This window comes from Nicrophorus vespilloides, unplaced genomic scaffold, assembly GCF_001412225.1.
Source record: "Nicrophorus vespilloides isolate i.1.1-1 unplaced genomic scaffold, Nicve_v1.0, whole genome shotgun sequence".
NCBI classification, from domain to species: Eukaryota; Metazoa; Arthropoda; class Insecta; order Coleoptera; family Silphidae; genus Nicrophorus; species Nicrophorus vespilloides.
This window is the reverse complement of record NW_017096937.1, coordinates 1-12,855: the sequence shown is the minus strand read 5'-3', so window position 1 is coordinate 12,855 and position 12,855 is coordinate 1. Positions and strand designations below refer to the sequence as shown.

The 12,855-nt window shown below is 39.8% G+C and overlaps 3 protein-coding genes across 3 annotated transcripts; 2 read left to right on the top strand and 1 right to left on the bottom strand.

Annotated features, from left to right (window-relative positions):
- The first annotated feature begins 344 nt into the window (after positions 1 to 344).
- Positions 345 to 3,409, top strand: LOC108558535 (serine-rich adhesin for platelets-like). The gene is made up of 3 exons (XM_017915471.1): positions 345 to 943; positions 1,007 to 1,382; positions 1,478 to 3,409. Exons 1-3 carry the CDS (start codon positions 400 to 402, stop codon positions 3,027 to 3,029), a joined length of 2,472 nt encoding a protein of 823 aa, XP_017770960.1. The 5' UTR covers positions 345 to 399; the 3' UTR covers positions 3,030 to 3,409.
- Positions 3,410 to 6,611: 3,202 nt separating this feature from the next.
- LOC108558534 lies at positions 6,612 to 8,355 on the top strand. Its single transcript, XM_017915470.1, has 7 exons — positions 6,612 to 6,708; positions 6,770 to 6,919; positions 6,990 to 7,153; positions 7,222 to 7,327; positions 7,407 to 7,562; positions 7,619 to 8,028; positions 8,074 to 8,355. The coding sequence occupies exons 1-7, from the start codon at positions 6,612 to 6,614 to the stop codon at positions 8,275 to 8,277; spliced, it is 1,287 nt and encodes a 428-aa protein (XP_017770959.1). The 3' UTR covers positions 8,278 to 8,355.
- A 1,103-nt stretch (positions 8,356 to 9,458) lies between these two features.
- On the bottom strand, positions 9,459 to 12,333 carry LOC108558533 (MOXD1 homolog 1). The gene is made up of 6 exons (XM_017915468.1): positions 12,247 to 12,333; positions 12,031 to 12,186; positions 11,749 to 11,925; positions 11,365 to 11,650; positions 9,911 to 10,920; positions 9,459 to 9,850 (listed from the first exon to the last, which is right to left on the bottom strand). The coding sequence occupies exons 1-6, from the start codon at positions 12,331 to 12,333 to the stop codon at positions 9,680 to 9,682; spliced, it is 1,887 nt and encodes a 628-aa protein (XP_017770957.1). The 3' UTR covers positions 9,459 to 9,679.
- Between the last annotated feature and the right edge of the window lie 522 nt (positions 12,334 to 12,855).

Here is a 12,855-nt window from a genome sequence, read left to right as displayed (position 1 = left end):
AAAAAAAACATTGCTAATTCATTCAAATACAATACAAAGCTTAGAGCTTGAATATGCACATGATGATATATTCGACTTGAATAGAAATTGCAATAATCAATTATTATTATTGCTTATTATAAAACCTATAGCACTTTTCCTAGCAAGTATAGAATTGAATGAAAATTTCAATATTTTTCCCACAATTGTTATAAATTGCTTCAATATCATTAAAAAAATGTATAAAAAAAATAAACGTTTATAATTGACGTAAGATATTTGACTTTTCACTCAGTCCATAGGCGTCCACGAAAAAATTTCTGGGGGCAGACAACCCGAAAAGCGCCGCCCATAACGTGTTAACACGTTAAGGACGTGTTGTGCCCGGCGCATCCACCGATTCTTCTAATTGCGTTAACAATGGTTTTTCTTCGTTTAGGTTTCAATGATAGCCGAGTTCGTTGCGACAGCATGCCGAGCCGCCCGCGCACCACCAGTGAGGGTCATCATCATTCTGGTGGTGGTGGTGGTGCAAGCGGTAGTACTCCTGTTTGGGAGAAGATGGCCAGCTACCTTATGCCCCACCGTCCACAATCGATGCACGTCAGAGATTTTTCGCATTCACCGCCTTCTGGTAGTCCGGTGAGTCCGCCGTCCGCGGCATGCTCCACCGATTCGGCGGGTTCATCGCTCAGCATCGACGAGAGCGAGCCGTGGCACGACGATCTGCACCGGCGATTCCCGACGTCGCTCACCCCCGACGAGGCCATCGCCGAAGAGAACTGCGACGACTGCACGGACAGTCCGTGCATGGTCCACTCGAGCCCGACAACCTGCAGCTACCTGAGGATGGCGCCCATCAGTTCCGACGACGGATACGTGGACATGAGTCCGAAAGCGAAACACACGGCGATGTCTCCCGCTGCGAGCATGAGCAGTGTCACCTCGGGCACTCCGTCAACAGGTAAATTGCATATCGTTAACGACATTTTTTTTGTACAATTCGGGCTGAATTTGCTAATTGCAGATATGCGCTTCGCAGAGTATCCGCTGGAAAAGGTCGCCTCCTATCTGACGCGTTCCGAGGAGGAGGAGACGAATTCCACGGAGAGGCCGAGGACGTACTCGATGGGATCGAGGCCGTACAAGTCGAGGATGGACCAGGTCAGGGATCGAGCCTGGAGCGTCGGCTCCAAAAGCAAGAAGTTCCACGGACGGGTGCTTCCACCGCACGGCGGACAACCGCACACCGGCGCCAAATCCTCGAGCGCTCCGTTACTCTCCAACTCGCGTCTGCACAGTTCGCACAGCTCCGTCGATCCGATGGACGACCTCATGGAGATGGACTTCTCAAAGAACTCCGGTTACATGGACATGCGACCTGGAATCAAAACGTGCGCGGGGTGAGTTCACGTATTCGTTTAACTGCTCACAAAAGAAAAATCAAATAAATTAAAATGAAATTTCATAGAAAGTTTTTAAAATATTTGTATGTTAGGTACGTCGTGATGCGGCCTGGACACATCGAGAAACCCGTGGACACGAGCCCGTACGTCGACATGAGACCCGGATCGTCCCCGGCGAAGAGCACCTTCGTACCGTCGAACGAAAGCCAAAGAACAGAGATTTCCCGACCCGGTTACATGGACATGGACAACAGAAGGAGTTCGAAGGTGAAACCTTCGACGTCTCCGATGATCTCCGTTTCGCCCATCTCGTCTCTGTCCTCCACATCCCCGATGTCCCAGTACACACCGCAAAGCGAGTACTGCGACATGAGTTTCCAACCGAAGAATGCGGCGCTCGCGGATTCCTATCAAGCCTCGCCGGTGAAATCGACGTTGAGCGGTTACTTCCCGAACATCCCGTCCGCCGACAACATGGACTCTTACTACTCGATGTCGAGGCCGAGCAACAACGACGGTTACGTCGAGATGTCGCTGGGGAACAATAAACCGCAGTTGTTGTCGTCGTCTTCGTGCAGCGATTACACGAACATGTCGCTGGGAAGCAAGAAGAAAGATCGCAAAGCGAAGGAGACTGGCCGTTCGCAACCGATTACCATTCAGAATTCGGTGTCTCAAGCGCAGAAGCCTTCGGGATTCTTCAGTCGGCAGTCGATATCCGTGTCGCCGAAGATATTACCGCCTTCCAACAGCAGCAGCACGTTCAGCTTCGCGCGGCAAAGATCGCGCAAGAACAGCCGAAGAGATTCCAGGGACAGTTCCAGTTCGAGTGTTACCACACCCTCCAGTTCCTCAACGATATTTCCTATTAGTCTAAACAGTCCGACGTCGCCATCCGCAACGACGACGGCGACAACAACGGTGAACTCTATTAGCAGCAGCAGCAGCAGGAACGTCATCAAGATTCCTGCGGCTATTTTGAAAGCCAAATACACGCAATCCTCCACCGGTTTCCGCTCGGATTACACGAGCATGGATTTCGATAGGCGGAAATCTTCAGGGCATCAACAACCCTCCGATTACGTCAACTGCGATCTGGGTGCGTCCTCCTCGAAAACCAAGAGCAGATCTTCGGCTGATTCCGCCGGAGATTACGCCGTGATGAAACCCGGCGTTCTCGATAAATCCGAAAGTCCGAGCGCGTCCACATCGATGCTCTGCACCCAATTGACAGTCGACCTTAGCTTCAAACCCATCAACGACGATTACTTCGAGTTCGAACCATCAACGTCGAACGCTCTCGATTCGAGACTTTTTCCCAACAACGATACCGCGCTGTTGAACAACAACAACAACAATAAACTTTCGAGGCCGAGCTCGGAGAGCAGCGAAGTGTCGACTATCGTCGGCTCAAGACCATCTTCCGTAAACAGCGATAAAATCCAGCAGCAGTTGCACTACGCCAGTTTAGATCTGCCGCCAGTTGCCATTAACGACGACGACTCGAGCAAGAGTCCCAGGCAACCGAAGGACCAATCGAGTGGTGGAGCTCAGGAAACGCAGTCCGACTCGACGAAACTCTTCGATTACGTCGAGATCGAGTTCAACAAGAACAACCAGCTCCTTGCGAACGCCAAGCACTGAGCGAAAATTTAGATGAATTGCAAACGATGAAGAAAACACTCGCGCACGCATAAAGCAAAAATGTATAGACTGATTTATTTTTCGCATATCTCGCGCGTATGTTAATCCCGAACTGGAGGCAAAGAGGAGAGGATTGAATACAAATCACTCTATCCGCGACAGTGAGAAAGAGATAAAGAGAGAGAGATGGAAATGGAGAGAATCACAAAGAAGAAAAACTGAAACGAAAGAATCGTAAAACCTAGGTAAATCTTGTTGTTTATATATATATATATTATATATTTGTTATATTAGTATCAGAAGTAAAGGAAACAACAAAAAAAAATATACTTAAAAGAGACGATAGGCGGTTATGGAATGTCAGCTAGCAAAAAAAAAAAGAAAAACGTAATAATAACAAGAACGACATTGATTAGCACCGATTTTCATCATCATATTATGTTTTAGAATTTATTATTTATTTCAATCGCGTCCACATTTACTTATTAAAAAAAAAACACAAACACAAATCAACCCTCAAAAAATCGCAAGATTTGTTTAATTCGAAGCATTTCAACCTGCTGCATTTGTTTACCGTTTATTATTAATCTTTTGTTTTATATCCATAGATATATATACTTATTTTTAATTACGCACATATTTTGTTTTGATCGGCATAAAATAAAACAAAACACACACACACATATCAGAGAGCAAAGTTTTATAATTTTTTTTTGTTTTAATCGATGATGATATTTATATATAACCAATTTGTTCGTTTGTTTTGTTATTATTATTATTATTATTATTATTATAATTACTACTACTACTATAAATAATTTTCTTTTCCGAGTAAAAGAAATTATTTTTCATCGTCCCTCCCCCCCCAAAGATGAAAGCAAAAAAATAATTAATTAAATGTAAAATGAAATTAATTGCATTTTCTTTTTCTATTCGATTTTCTCGAAAACTACTGTTTTTTGTAAATATTAAGCTTTAATTATGTAAACGGAATTTATTATTATTATTAATGTAATTAATTAATCGCTGCAAGAAGAAACAAAAAAGAGGGCACAGGAAAAACAATTGGGAAAAAAACAAAAGGTGCGATTAGTTTCTTTGTTTTTTTTTTTTTTCGTTCTTCAATTTGTTTTTGCAGTATGCGAAGATTATTGTTTATTTTCTTATTCTTATAAATTTATATAATCACACAATTTCTAAATCCGTGATTATATTTATATATTTTTGTTGTTGTTGTTGTTTATGTAAACGATTACATCCTCATTTCGTCGTTCTTTGCAGTCACGATTCCAAAACAATTCATCTTAAGTTTAATTTCAAGAATATTTAACATTTAATTATTATTATTTTTTTTTTGATTACAATCCGATTCGGTTGCTAAGCATTTTTTCGATTTCCATTTCCAATCAACGTGTCCTTGCTTTTCTAGTTTTTTTTTTCTTTTGTTTTGTTTCGCGGAAAAGAATTAACACGTTGTCTAGGAAACTAAAGTTGTTTGAACGTGTACCCATTTTTATATAGGAAAAAAAAGTGTGTGTTTGGCGAAAAAAGTCATTAATTGCGAGGAATTGTTTATGTATAAGTATGTATTGTTGTCATTACGGTTTCTGAAACAAAACAAAACAAAACACACAACAAAAACAAAAATTAATCGCATTTATCGAAACTAGTTGAACCGGTGCTAAAGGTTTGGTTTTATCGAGTATACAAAATGGAATAAACAGAAATTATATATAAAAATCTATATACAAATACAATGAAAAAAAGAAGGAAAAAAAAAACTATTTCATGTATATAAATTATATATATATAATCTCGCAAAATATATATATTAAGATTATTATTATTATAATTACAACTACTACTACTAATGTAAATAGTTTGTAGGACGTTTCGATTGTTTGGATAAAGATTCAGTTTTTAAGTGCATATATAGTTCCTCAATTATTATTATTATTATATAATTACAATTAGTTTCTAATTTAACTTATGTCTAATTACGATTTTACGTTCACCCGAGTATCGATTATTATTATTATATATATATGAATTTAGTATGGAGTATGAACTTGAAAGATTGTTGCTACATTTTAAGTTTGAGCGAAAGAAATATTATATAATAATTATTATTATTAACTACTACAACGTAGGTGGAGAGAAATTATTATTTTGATTGTTTATTATTATTTTTCATTATATATATATTATATGTATATGCTGTTGTGTACTTAAAAGATTTTTTTTTTTTCTTTATTTTATGTTCATTTGTCTTGAAACGGAAGAAGAAGAAGTTGAAGTGGGAAGTGAAAAAAAAAAAAAACGTGCGAGTGAAAGGACGTTGTGTTTGTGTAAATTAAAGGATATTTTAGTGCTTGCCTTTTTATTCTGTTATTATTAATTTTATTGTCAATAATTAGTTATCACTACTACTACTACTACTACTATTATAGTTATTATTATTTTTATTTTATTTTTTTTTTTGTGAATGTAAACGAATTAAAGATGAAATTATTTGGAAACGAATCGACAAACATTAATTAAATCCCACCACCCAGCGATTATCTTTTTTTATATATATTTATTTATTTACTTAGCAACCAATAACAAATGTAAGTTGAAACAATTAATACGTCCATTATTTCCATGGAAACGTTCAATTCGATTATTTTTGTTTGTTTTTTTTGATGCGCTCTTGATATTTAATGGGTAAGCAAATACGTAAGGTAAGAACCGGTAATTTGCAGTTTAGAAAACTAGTTCAGCGTTTTCACTAAAGTTACGGTAAATTTTATTTATTAACTACTTTATTTATTGAGGCGCTCTTAATAATTTTTTTTGTTGTTTTTGTTTTTATTTACTTCCTCGTCCCACACAAAGATCAGAAAAAGTTGTGTGTGTCTTCAGTTTTTTTTTTTTGCTTATATCAGCGACAAATGCAATTGTATTCAATGAAATTAAAGTTAATTAGTATTATTGTATCATTTAGTCGTATTTTATTGACAAAGTTGAAAAAAAAACTTTTTAATAAGCCTTGGAGAAAATCTTTACAAATCATTAATTTTCTTATGAATGACAATAAACCTCGCTTAACGAGCAAAAGGAAACGAGCTGCGTTTCGCATAACGAGTGAAGAGGAAAAGTTCGGGATTGTACGTCTACTACATCATTTTCAAAGCTTGTGTCTTAACAAGCTTTTCGTTTAACGAACAAGTGTCTTTACATGTTCACTCTAAGAAACGTGTATACTGGTATAGTTGTAATTCGTTGAAAATTCGTTTTAGTTTAGAACATTGTTATTGTTTGTAATCTTTGAGAGCAGCGACGAGGTGCGAATTGGAGAGTTTGAGGTCGTTCGTGCGACTAGGTGGGAGATCGGCATTGACCTTAAGATGTTTGGAGAGTTTCGAACTGACCTAACTAAATGACGATGATGATGAACTCGTCGTGACACACATTTCTTTAAGAAACGCGAAGAAGCCGCGCGCGCGTTTATTGCGATTCCGGCTCAGTCGGCCCCCGGAAGATGCGGCAGCAGGAGCGAAAATGAAATTACCAACAACAGCAACGCTCGTTCTTTCGGTGATGGTAATTGCAGTTGGTTCAAATCCAATCATACAAGAAGATTTCGACGTTTGGAGCGACAATATTACCAGCAGCAACAATAATAGAATTCCGAAAGGTGTGTAAATTTAAGGTTTGTGCTATAATTTGAATTATTAAAACTGTCGATTTTCTTCAAGTGTTGAACTTCTTTCCGATTCCGGTGGAGGAGGAATGCAAAGCGAACGACGGAAGACGTACAGGAGTGTGCATGAACACCTACGAGTGTCGGATGCAAGGAGGAACGTCTCATGGTTCTTGCGCTCTTGGATTCGGAGTGTGCTGTGTTTGTAAATATAAACAACAAAAAAAATGGATTCGATACCTTTAGGATTGAACATCTTCTCGTTGATTTTTCAGTTAAAGCCACTTGCAATCAGGACGTTTTCAATAATCTCACGTACTTCGTGAATCCGCATTTCCCCGACTTGACGCACTCGATGAGCTCCAACTGCGAGTTGAAGGTGAAGAAAATTGACCCGGAAATCGCGCAGATTCGTTTAGATTTCATCCACTTCAATCTAGTAAGCAACATTCAATTCACTTATTATAACAGAACATCTATAAATGCGAGCGTCTGCAATGTGATCAGGGTCAACCCAACAGGAGGACAGGTGTTTGCGAAGAAGACACTTTCGTGATGGCCGGAGGAAACGCTACCGCTTTGACCATGTGCGGCTTAAACAGCGGTCAGCACGGTGAGTTGCAACGAAGAAATATCAATCATGATTTGAAACTAATTGTGTTTCTCTTTTTCTTGTTGCTGTTGTTGTTCAGTGTTTTTCGATGTGGAGAACGTGAACGAGGCGATAAGTATAAACATGGTGCTGGGAAAGAGGTCGGTGAGTAGGCTGTGGGAAGTGAGGATCACGCAGATTCCATTCGCGCAGCGCGCCCCGATCGGATGTCTTCAGTATCACACCGGACCCAAAGGTGACGAAATCATCATCATCATCGCACATCATTTTAGCAATTGCTTCAATTTGCAGGTAGGATACAGACTCTGAACTTTGCGGATAACGGGAGACGACTGGCGAATCAGGATTACAACATCTGCACGAGACAGGAGACTGGAATGTGTTCCATCGCGTACGAGCCTTGCGACGATAACTCCTTCAGGATAGGTCCGAATCCGATCGATGGAACGTCTGCGATCAATTTGAATCAGATGGGAGTTGTTAATGATCCCATGGCTGCTGCTGCTACCATGTCTGGAGGAACTTCAGCAGGAACTCAAGCAGGATCAACTGCAGCGGATATGGGAGATCTTCAGGACGTGGGTTCCGGCGACGGAGCGGACATCGATATGCCATCAATTACAAGCAACATCCAAAGTCGCATGATGGAAATCTGCACGGACAAAATCGTGATGCCGTGCGATTCCGAAGACCTTTTGATGGTAAGCTCGAACCAAAACGAAAATCCCTTAGTAAAATCTTCGTAGCCCGTAGATTCCGGGACAGGATTCTGCAGCCTCGCGCATTGCGGAAGCTCTCTATGTCCGAACGGAGAATCGCCGTGCAGAGTGGAGAGTTCCGTCACTCCTTTCACCATCGGCGTTCAATTCGGTCCATCAGCAAGAGACGATTCACCCGAAGACAATCTCGGCATGTGCTTAAACTACGAACAATTACCATGCCTAGTTTGACAGAAACAGAAAACACAGCAAAATTAACCACGCTCAGGTGCAAATTCTAAACTTATTAATTTGCAATTTAATTACGTCATGTATAGCTCTGCTAGTCATTATTGAATTTAGATATTTATTTATTTATTTATTTATTTAACTGTATGTACAAAAGTTCAATGTTTTAATTATTACCTTTAATAAAGTATTTATTTAAGAAAAATGAAATTCAAATACACTCGGTCCTCTTTTTATGCGGTTTTGAAGTTTTTTTAAATAACTATTTTAGACCATTTTGACACGTTTTGACACAAATTGGCATTGATATGCTGACTATCTCTTCTAGTGATGAAAGTGATTTCGAAACAGTTCGCAAATTATGCCGAACACTCTCATATAACTCATATAATTGTAAAGCAAAAAAATGTGAAGAAAGATTAAGTTTCATAAACATTTTCCGTATTTTTTTTTGTAAATTTTTTTGGTATAAATTTAGAAGGAATATGTTAAGATTATATTTTTCTGAAATTTAATAAATTTGTCTATGATTGTTAACGTTTTTATAAAATTATGAATAAACATTTCAGAAAGAATATATAGTAAGACGAATTATTTTTCTGAAATTTAATAAACCCTTTTTTATGCGATTTTCGGTATATTGTAACTCATTGGTTTAGTTTTATGCGGTTTTTAAAAAATTATGGAACGTATCCTTTATTTTTATACGTGTGTCTAGTCCTTTTTTGTGCGATTTATTTTTGTGCGTATTCCTGTGGAACGTATCTACCGCATAAAAAGAGAACAAAGTGTACCTGAAGAGTACCTATTCAAATAGACTTTCAGATGAAATGCAAATGATCTGGAATAAAGTTAGTATTGGTGTAATTATTATTTTAATCGAATGCAGAAAAGGGTTTTTTTTATAATCGTTTAATCGTAGCAAATAAACAAAAGTCTTTTCGCACATTTCCATATTTATGTATAATAATAATATGTATGTAAATATATATAAAAAAAAAGGAGATTTAGTTTTACAAACTAGAAACTTACCAAGTATATAAAATAATAAGTAAATTAATAATAGTATAATAATTATAAGTTATTCACAGCATCGATTTTTCTTTTAAGTATAATATAAAACATTACACGACTAAATTATTTGGTTTTGCAAAAATATATAAAAAAAAAAATAATAATATTAAGAGTAGGACGAGGATTATGTATGTACAAATCGCGGAAGGTGGTGGAAATTTCATCTTTTCGCAGTGGAATCATGAGAAAACGTGTATGATGTAAAGAGGAGGACGTATAGAAATTTCATAAAACAAATAAATTAAACAAAATAATAAATTATGAAGGAATAAAAATAAAAAAGAAGATAATAATGTAGGGAATAATAGTAATAATAAGGTGGGGTTTTCTTTTACCGAGAAATCAGGAGGGATATTAGCAACGGCAGGAGCAGGTGGTTAGTGAAATGCGGCCTCAAGTTCGGCGCGTCCGACGGTAATTGCCTCGTCCTGTAGCTGCACCTGATCCCCGTCTCGTTCGTCGAGTAATTCACGAATTTCGGAAAGTTCTCGACCTGCTGCTTCTGTGAAAAACAAAAAATATATGAGTGGAGTTGGAGTTAAGAGACAATTATTGCACTTACGAAGGCCAGAGTATCGTTCTTCCTTCGGCAGAATGTCAGATGTAAACCGGTGTAGAAGTACTCCTCCAAGGTTTGCGTGAGGATGGTTTCGTTGTAAGGAATGTCCTGCAGGTGCGCCATGAAACTCTTGTTTCTAAACTCCTGCGGCTCCTTGATGATGAGCCTCTCGAGGAGGCTCAGGTTGGAGCTTTCGCCTTCGATCGTGTAATCCTTGGCGTTCTGGATGGCGAGAATAGCTTGCTCGTTTGCTTCCGGCGAATGCTCATCGCCAGGTTTGTAAGTGAACAGAGGAGCTTTGGTGGTAGGAAGAACTACCGCGTTATCAGATCCACCTTCCAAAACGATCCTCTCGATATCCGAAAACGACTTATCGTAAAACTCCTTGACGCCCAAATTCTCAAAGAAGTACTTGATGGGTGGCATCGAGAAGCATTCCGCCAAATCGGTGCGTGGATAATGCAGGATGAAAGCCAAGCACATCTCCTCAGAAGTTGAGTATCCACCGAGAGTAGGTTTGTTCCTGTCCATCGTAGAGTACGTGCATTCGGTGATCAAACTATCTCCAGGAAGGATGTTAACACCGTGCGACAACCTTCTGGACTGCTGAAAGTTAAAATCGTAATGGTTGTCTTGGGCGATCGGCAGCAATTCCTTTTCGCCACGGACGTGACGCAGCTTCATTTTGCGTCCGGCCAGATGCGAATGCATCAGCACGGAAACCACGTTTATCCCGGTTTTAGGGAGCACCACTTTCGTGCAATTGAAGCTGCAGTAGCCGGCCGATCTGTACTCCTTCTGCTGCGGAGGAATCACGTGCAGCGTCGACAGAGCCACCCCTGTCACCAGAATTCCTGCCTCGTTCGGCCTCAGTTTGTTCGTGTACAGCAGACGAATCCCGCTGGTATCCACCGCCCTCTTCATCGACGGATTATCAAAGTGCACCTGCAGCATATAAAAGCTGTTCCTTTTCTCAGCAATCGGCAATCCGACATGTTCCGGATAGATTTCACCTAAAACAATAATCACACAGTTAGTTACTATTATTTAATTATTATGAAAAGTTTATCGCGTCTCTTTGTAACACGGTAAGGTGTTGCTAGTAACATGATTCTAATTAGAATGGCGTTGTTCGTTGGTAATTCAAGAAGTTAAATTTGTAATATGCTAATAAATTATGGTAATTAGTGTAATTGGAGATGTTTCTGAGGTGTTTTTTTTAAATATTTTAAACGTTGGAGGATTAGAAAAAAAAGGTAAGAAACACACTTAGTGTCACTAATGTCCCTTTTTTTTCATTCACTCCGCAAGTTTATGAGAGACACCTTGAGCATAAACGACATCCGTTCTTTGTGGAGGGCTGAGAGATGAACGTGCTCTTCTGGCCTGCACAGATTATGGTTTTTTTTGTTGTTATCGCGAGCGGAGGGCACCGTAATTCGTCTTCGAATCCTCACCTTTTGATCCCACGGCCCAGGCAACGACCGTGCTCAGACACTTTTCCCATCCCACGGGCATTTCCGGCGAGTAGCAGGCTTTCCCGTCCTCCCTGCTGTACGCCTCCCATTTGCGCAATTCTCTGGGATCCACCGGGCACTCGTGCAGAAGCATGTGGTGCACGTAGCTGCTGTGGTTCGCGCCGATGATGGGCTCGTACCCGATGATGTGGTGCTTCTGGTTGAGCGTCGGAGCCTTAAAGATCTTGCACCAGTACATCGTGTTCATGTCCTGCTTCACCTCCATCTGCAAAACGGACACGACATTGCAGAACTCGACCATTTCGAGATGAAGAGAGAGTGTGTGTGTGTGAGACACAGAGAGAGAGATAGAGAGCGACTTACGTTCTTCAGCGTGACATCCCAATTCCTCACGTGACCCGCCTGATCCGGTTTGGGCACCACCGACGGAGCCAGAAGATGCAGACTCTGCGAACCCCTGCTCGCGCCGTGGTACACCATCTCGAAGTTATAATGAGGGTCCTTCTCGTGCATCGCCCAAATTACTCGCACCGTATCGCTCTGCATCGGTGGATGAAGAACAGGAGAAGAAACGAAAAAAGGAAAAGAAGCAAAAAAAAAAAACAATCAGTTGCTGCGACCTTCGTCGGATCGGGTCTAGCTTACGCTCAGGATGTAGTCGTCGGGGTCACAGGTGTCCAAAGCCCTTCTGAATTCCAGGACGGTGTGTGTGTCGTTCTGAATGCCTCTCATCACCGTGTAGTTATCAACCTCATCACGGACGGGCGCACTCCCTTGACTCTTCGGCACGCCGTGGCAATCCTAAACGGAACAAACAATTTCACATCATAAATCGCTAATTCTATTTCTCCTCTTTTCTACATTCAACACATTCACGCACAAACAGGATCTAGCGTCCTTCGTGCACTTCCATATCTCGAAACACGTACAAATCAAATATGTAACCATGGTTACAACCGCAATAAATACGCTACCATTCCCACATCCATCCACTTCTTCTTCTTCTTTCTTTTTTTTTAATATAATTTTATAAAAGCGTGAAAACTTAATTATTTGATAAAAAAAAGCATTAACTTATAAGTGTTTATAACTTACATCAAAATCAATTAATTAATTTACATAAGATTTTTACCTTATCGACATCCGTTCACTTCTTCTTTAATTGCACGTTAAGAAAAGAGAAACAGATTAATTATTTCTTCAATCTGCAGGTGATATTTCAATTAATGCATTTTCACCAGCAGCAACGTTCAATTAAAACACAACCGACATTCTCGTCTCACTTTTTGTTTCTCCTGTCACCTGTTCAGCACCAACTTGATCACCAGCAAATACAATATCATTCGTTCAAATAAACGTCAAATCGAGTGATGACTTTTGTTTTTACAGCAGCAGCAACTTGATTATATAACTATAATACATAGCCGATTGGAAGTAATTCGTGTTCAAAGTTGAAAAAATGCTCGAAAA

Coding starts and splice junctions, on each gene's coding strand:
- LOC108558533 (XM_017915468.1), bottom strand. CDS start 12,333: ATGGTTACATATTTGATTTGTACGTGTTTCGAGATATGGAAGTGCACG. Junction 12,187..12,246: donor TGTGCGTGAATGTGTTGAAT/GTAGAAAAGAGG, acceptor TGTTCCGTTTAG/GATTGCCACGGCGTGCCGAA. Junction 10,921..11,364: donor CTGGGCCGTGGGATCAAAAG/GTGAGGATTCGA, acceptor TTATTGTTTTAG/GTGAAATCTATCCGGAACAT.
- LOC108558534 (XM_017915470.1), top strand. CDS start 6,612: ATGGTAATTGCAGTTGGTTCAAATCCAATCATACAAGAAGATTTCGAC. Junction 6,709..6,769: donor CAATAATAGAATTCCGAAAG/GTGTGTAAATTT, acceptor ATTTTCTTCAAG/TGTTGAACTTCTTTCCGATT. Junction 6,920..6,989: donor ATTCGGAGTGTGCTGTGTTT/GTAAATATAAAC, acceptor TTGATTTTTCAG/TTAAAGCCACTTGCAATCAG.
- LOC108558535 (XM_017915471.1), top strand. CDS start 400: ATGGTTTTTCTTCGTTTAGGTTTCAATGATAGCCGAGTTCGTTGCGAC. Junction 944..1,006: donor CTCGGGCACTCCGTCAACAG/GTAAATTGCATA, acceptor TGCTAATTGCAG/ATATGCGCTTCGCAGAGTAT. Junction 1,383..1,477: donor GGAATCAAAACGTGCGCGGG/GTGAGTTCACGT, acceptor TTTGTATGTTAG/GTACGTCGTGATGCGGCCTG.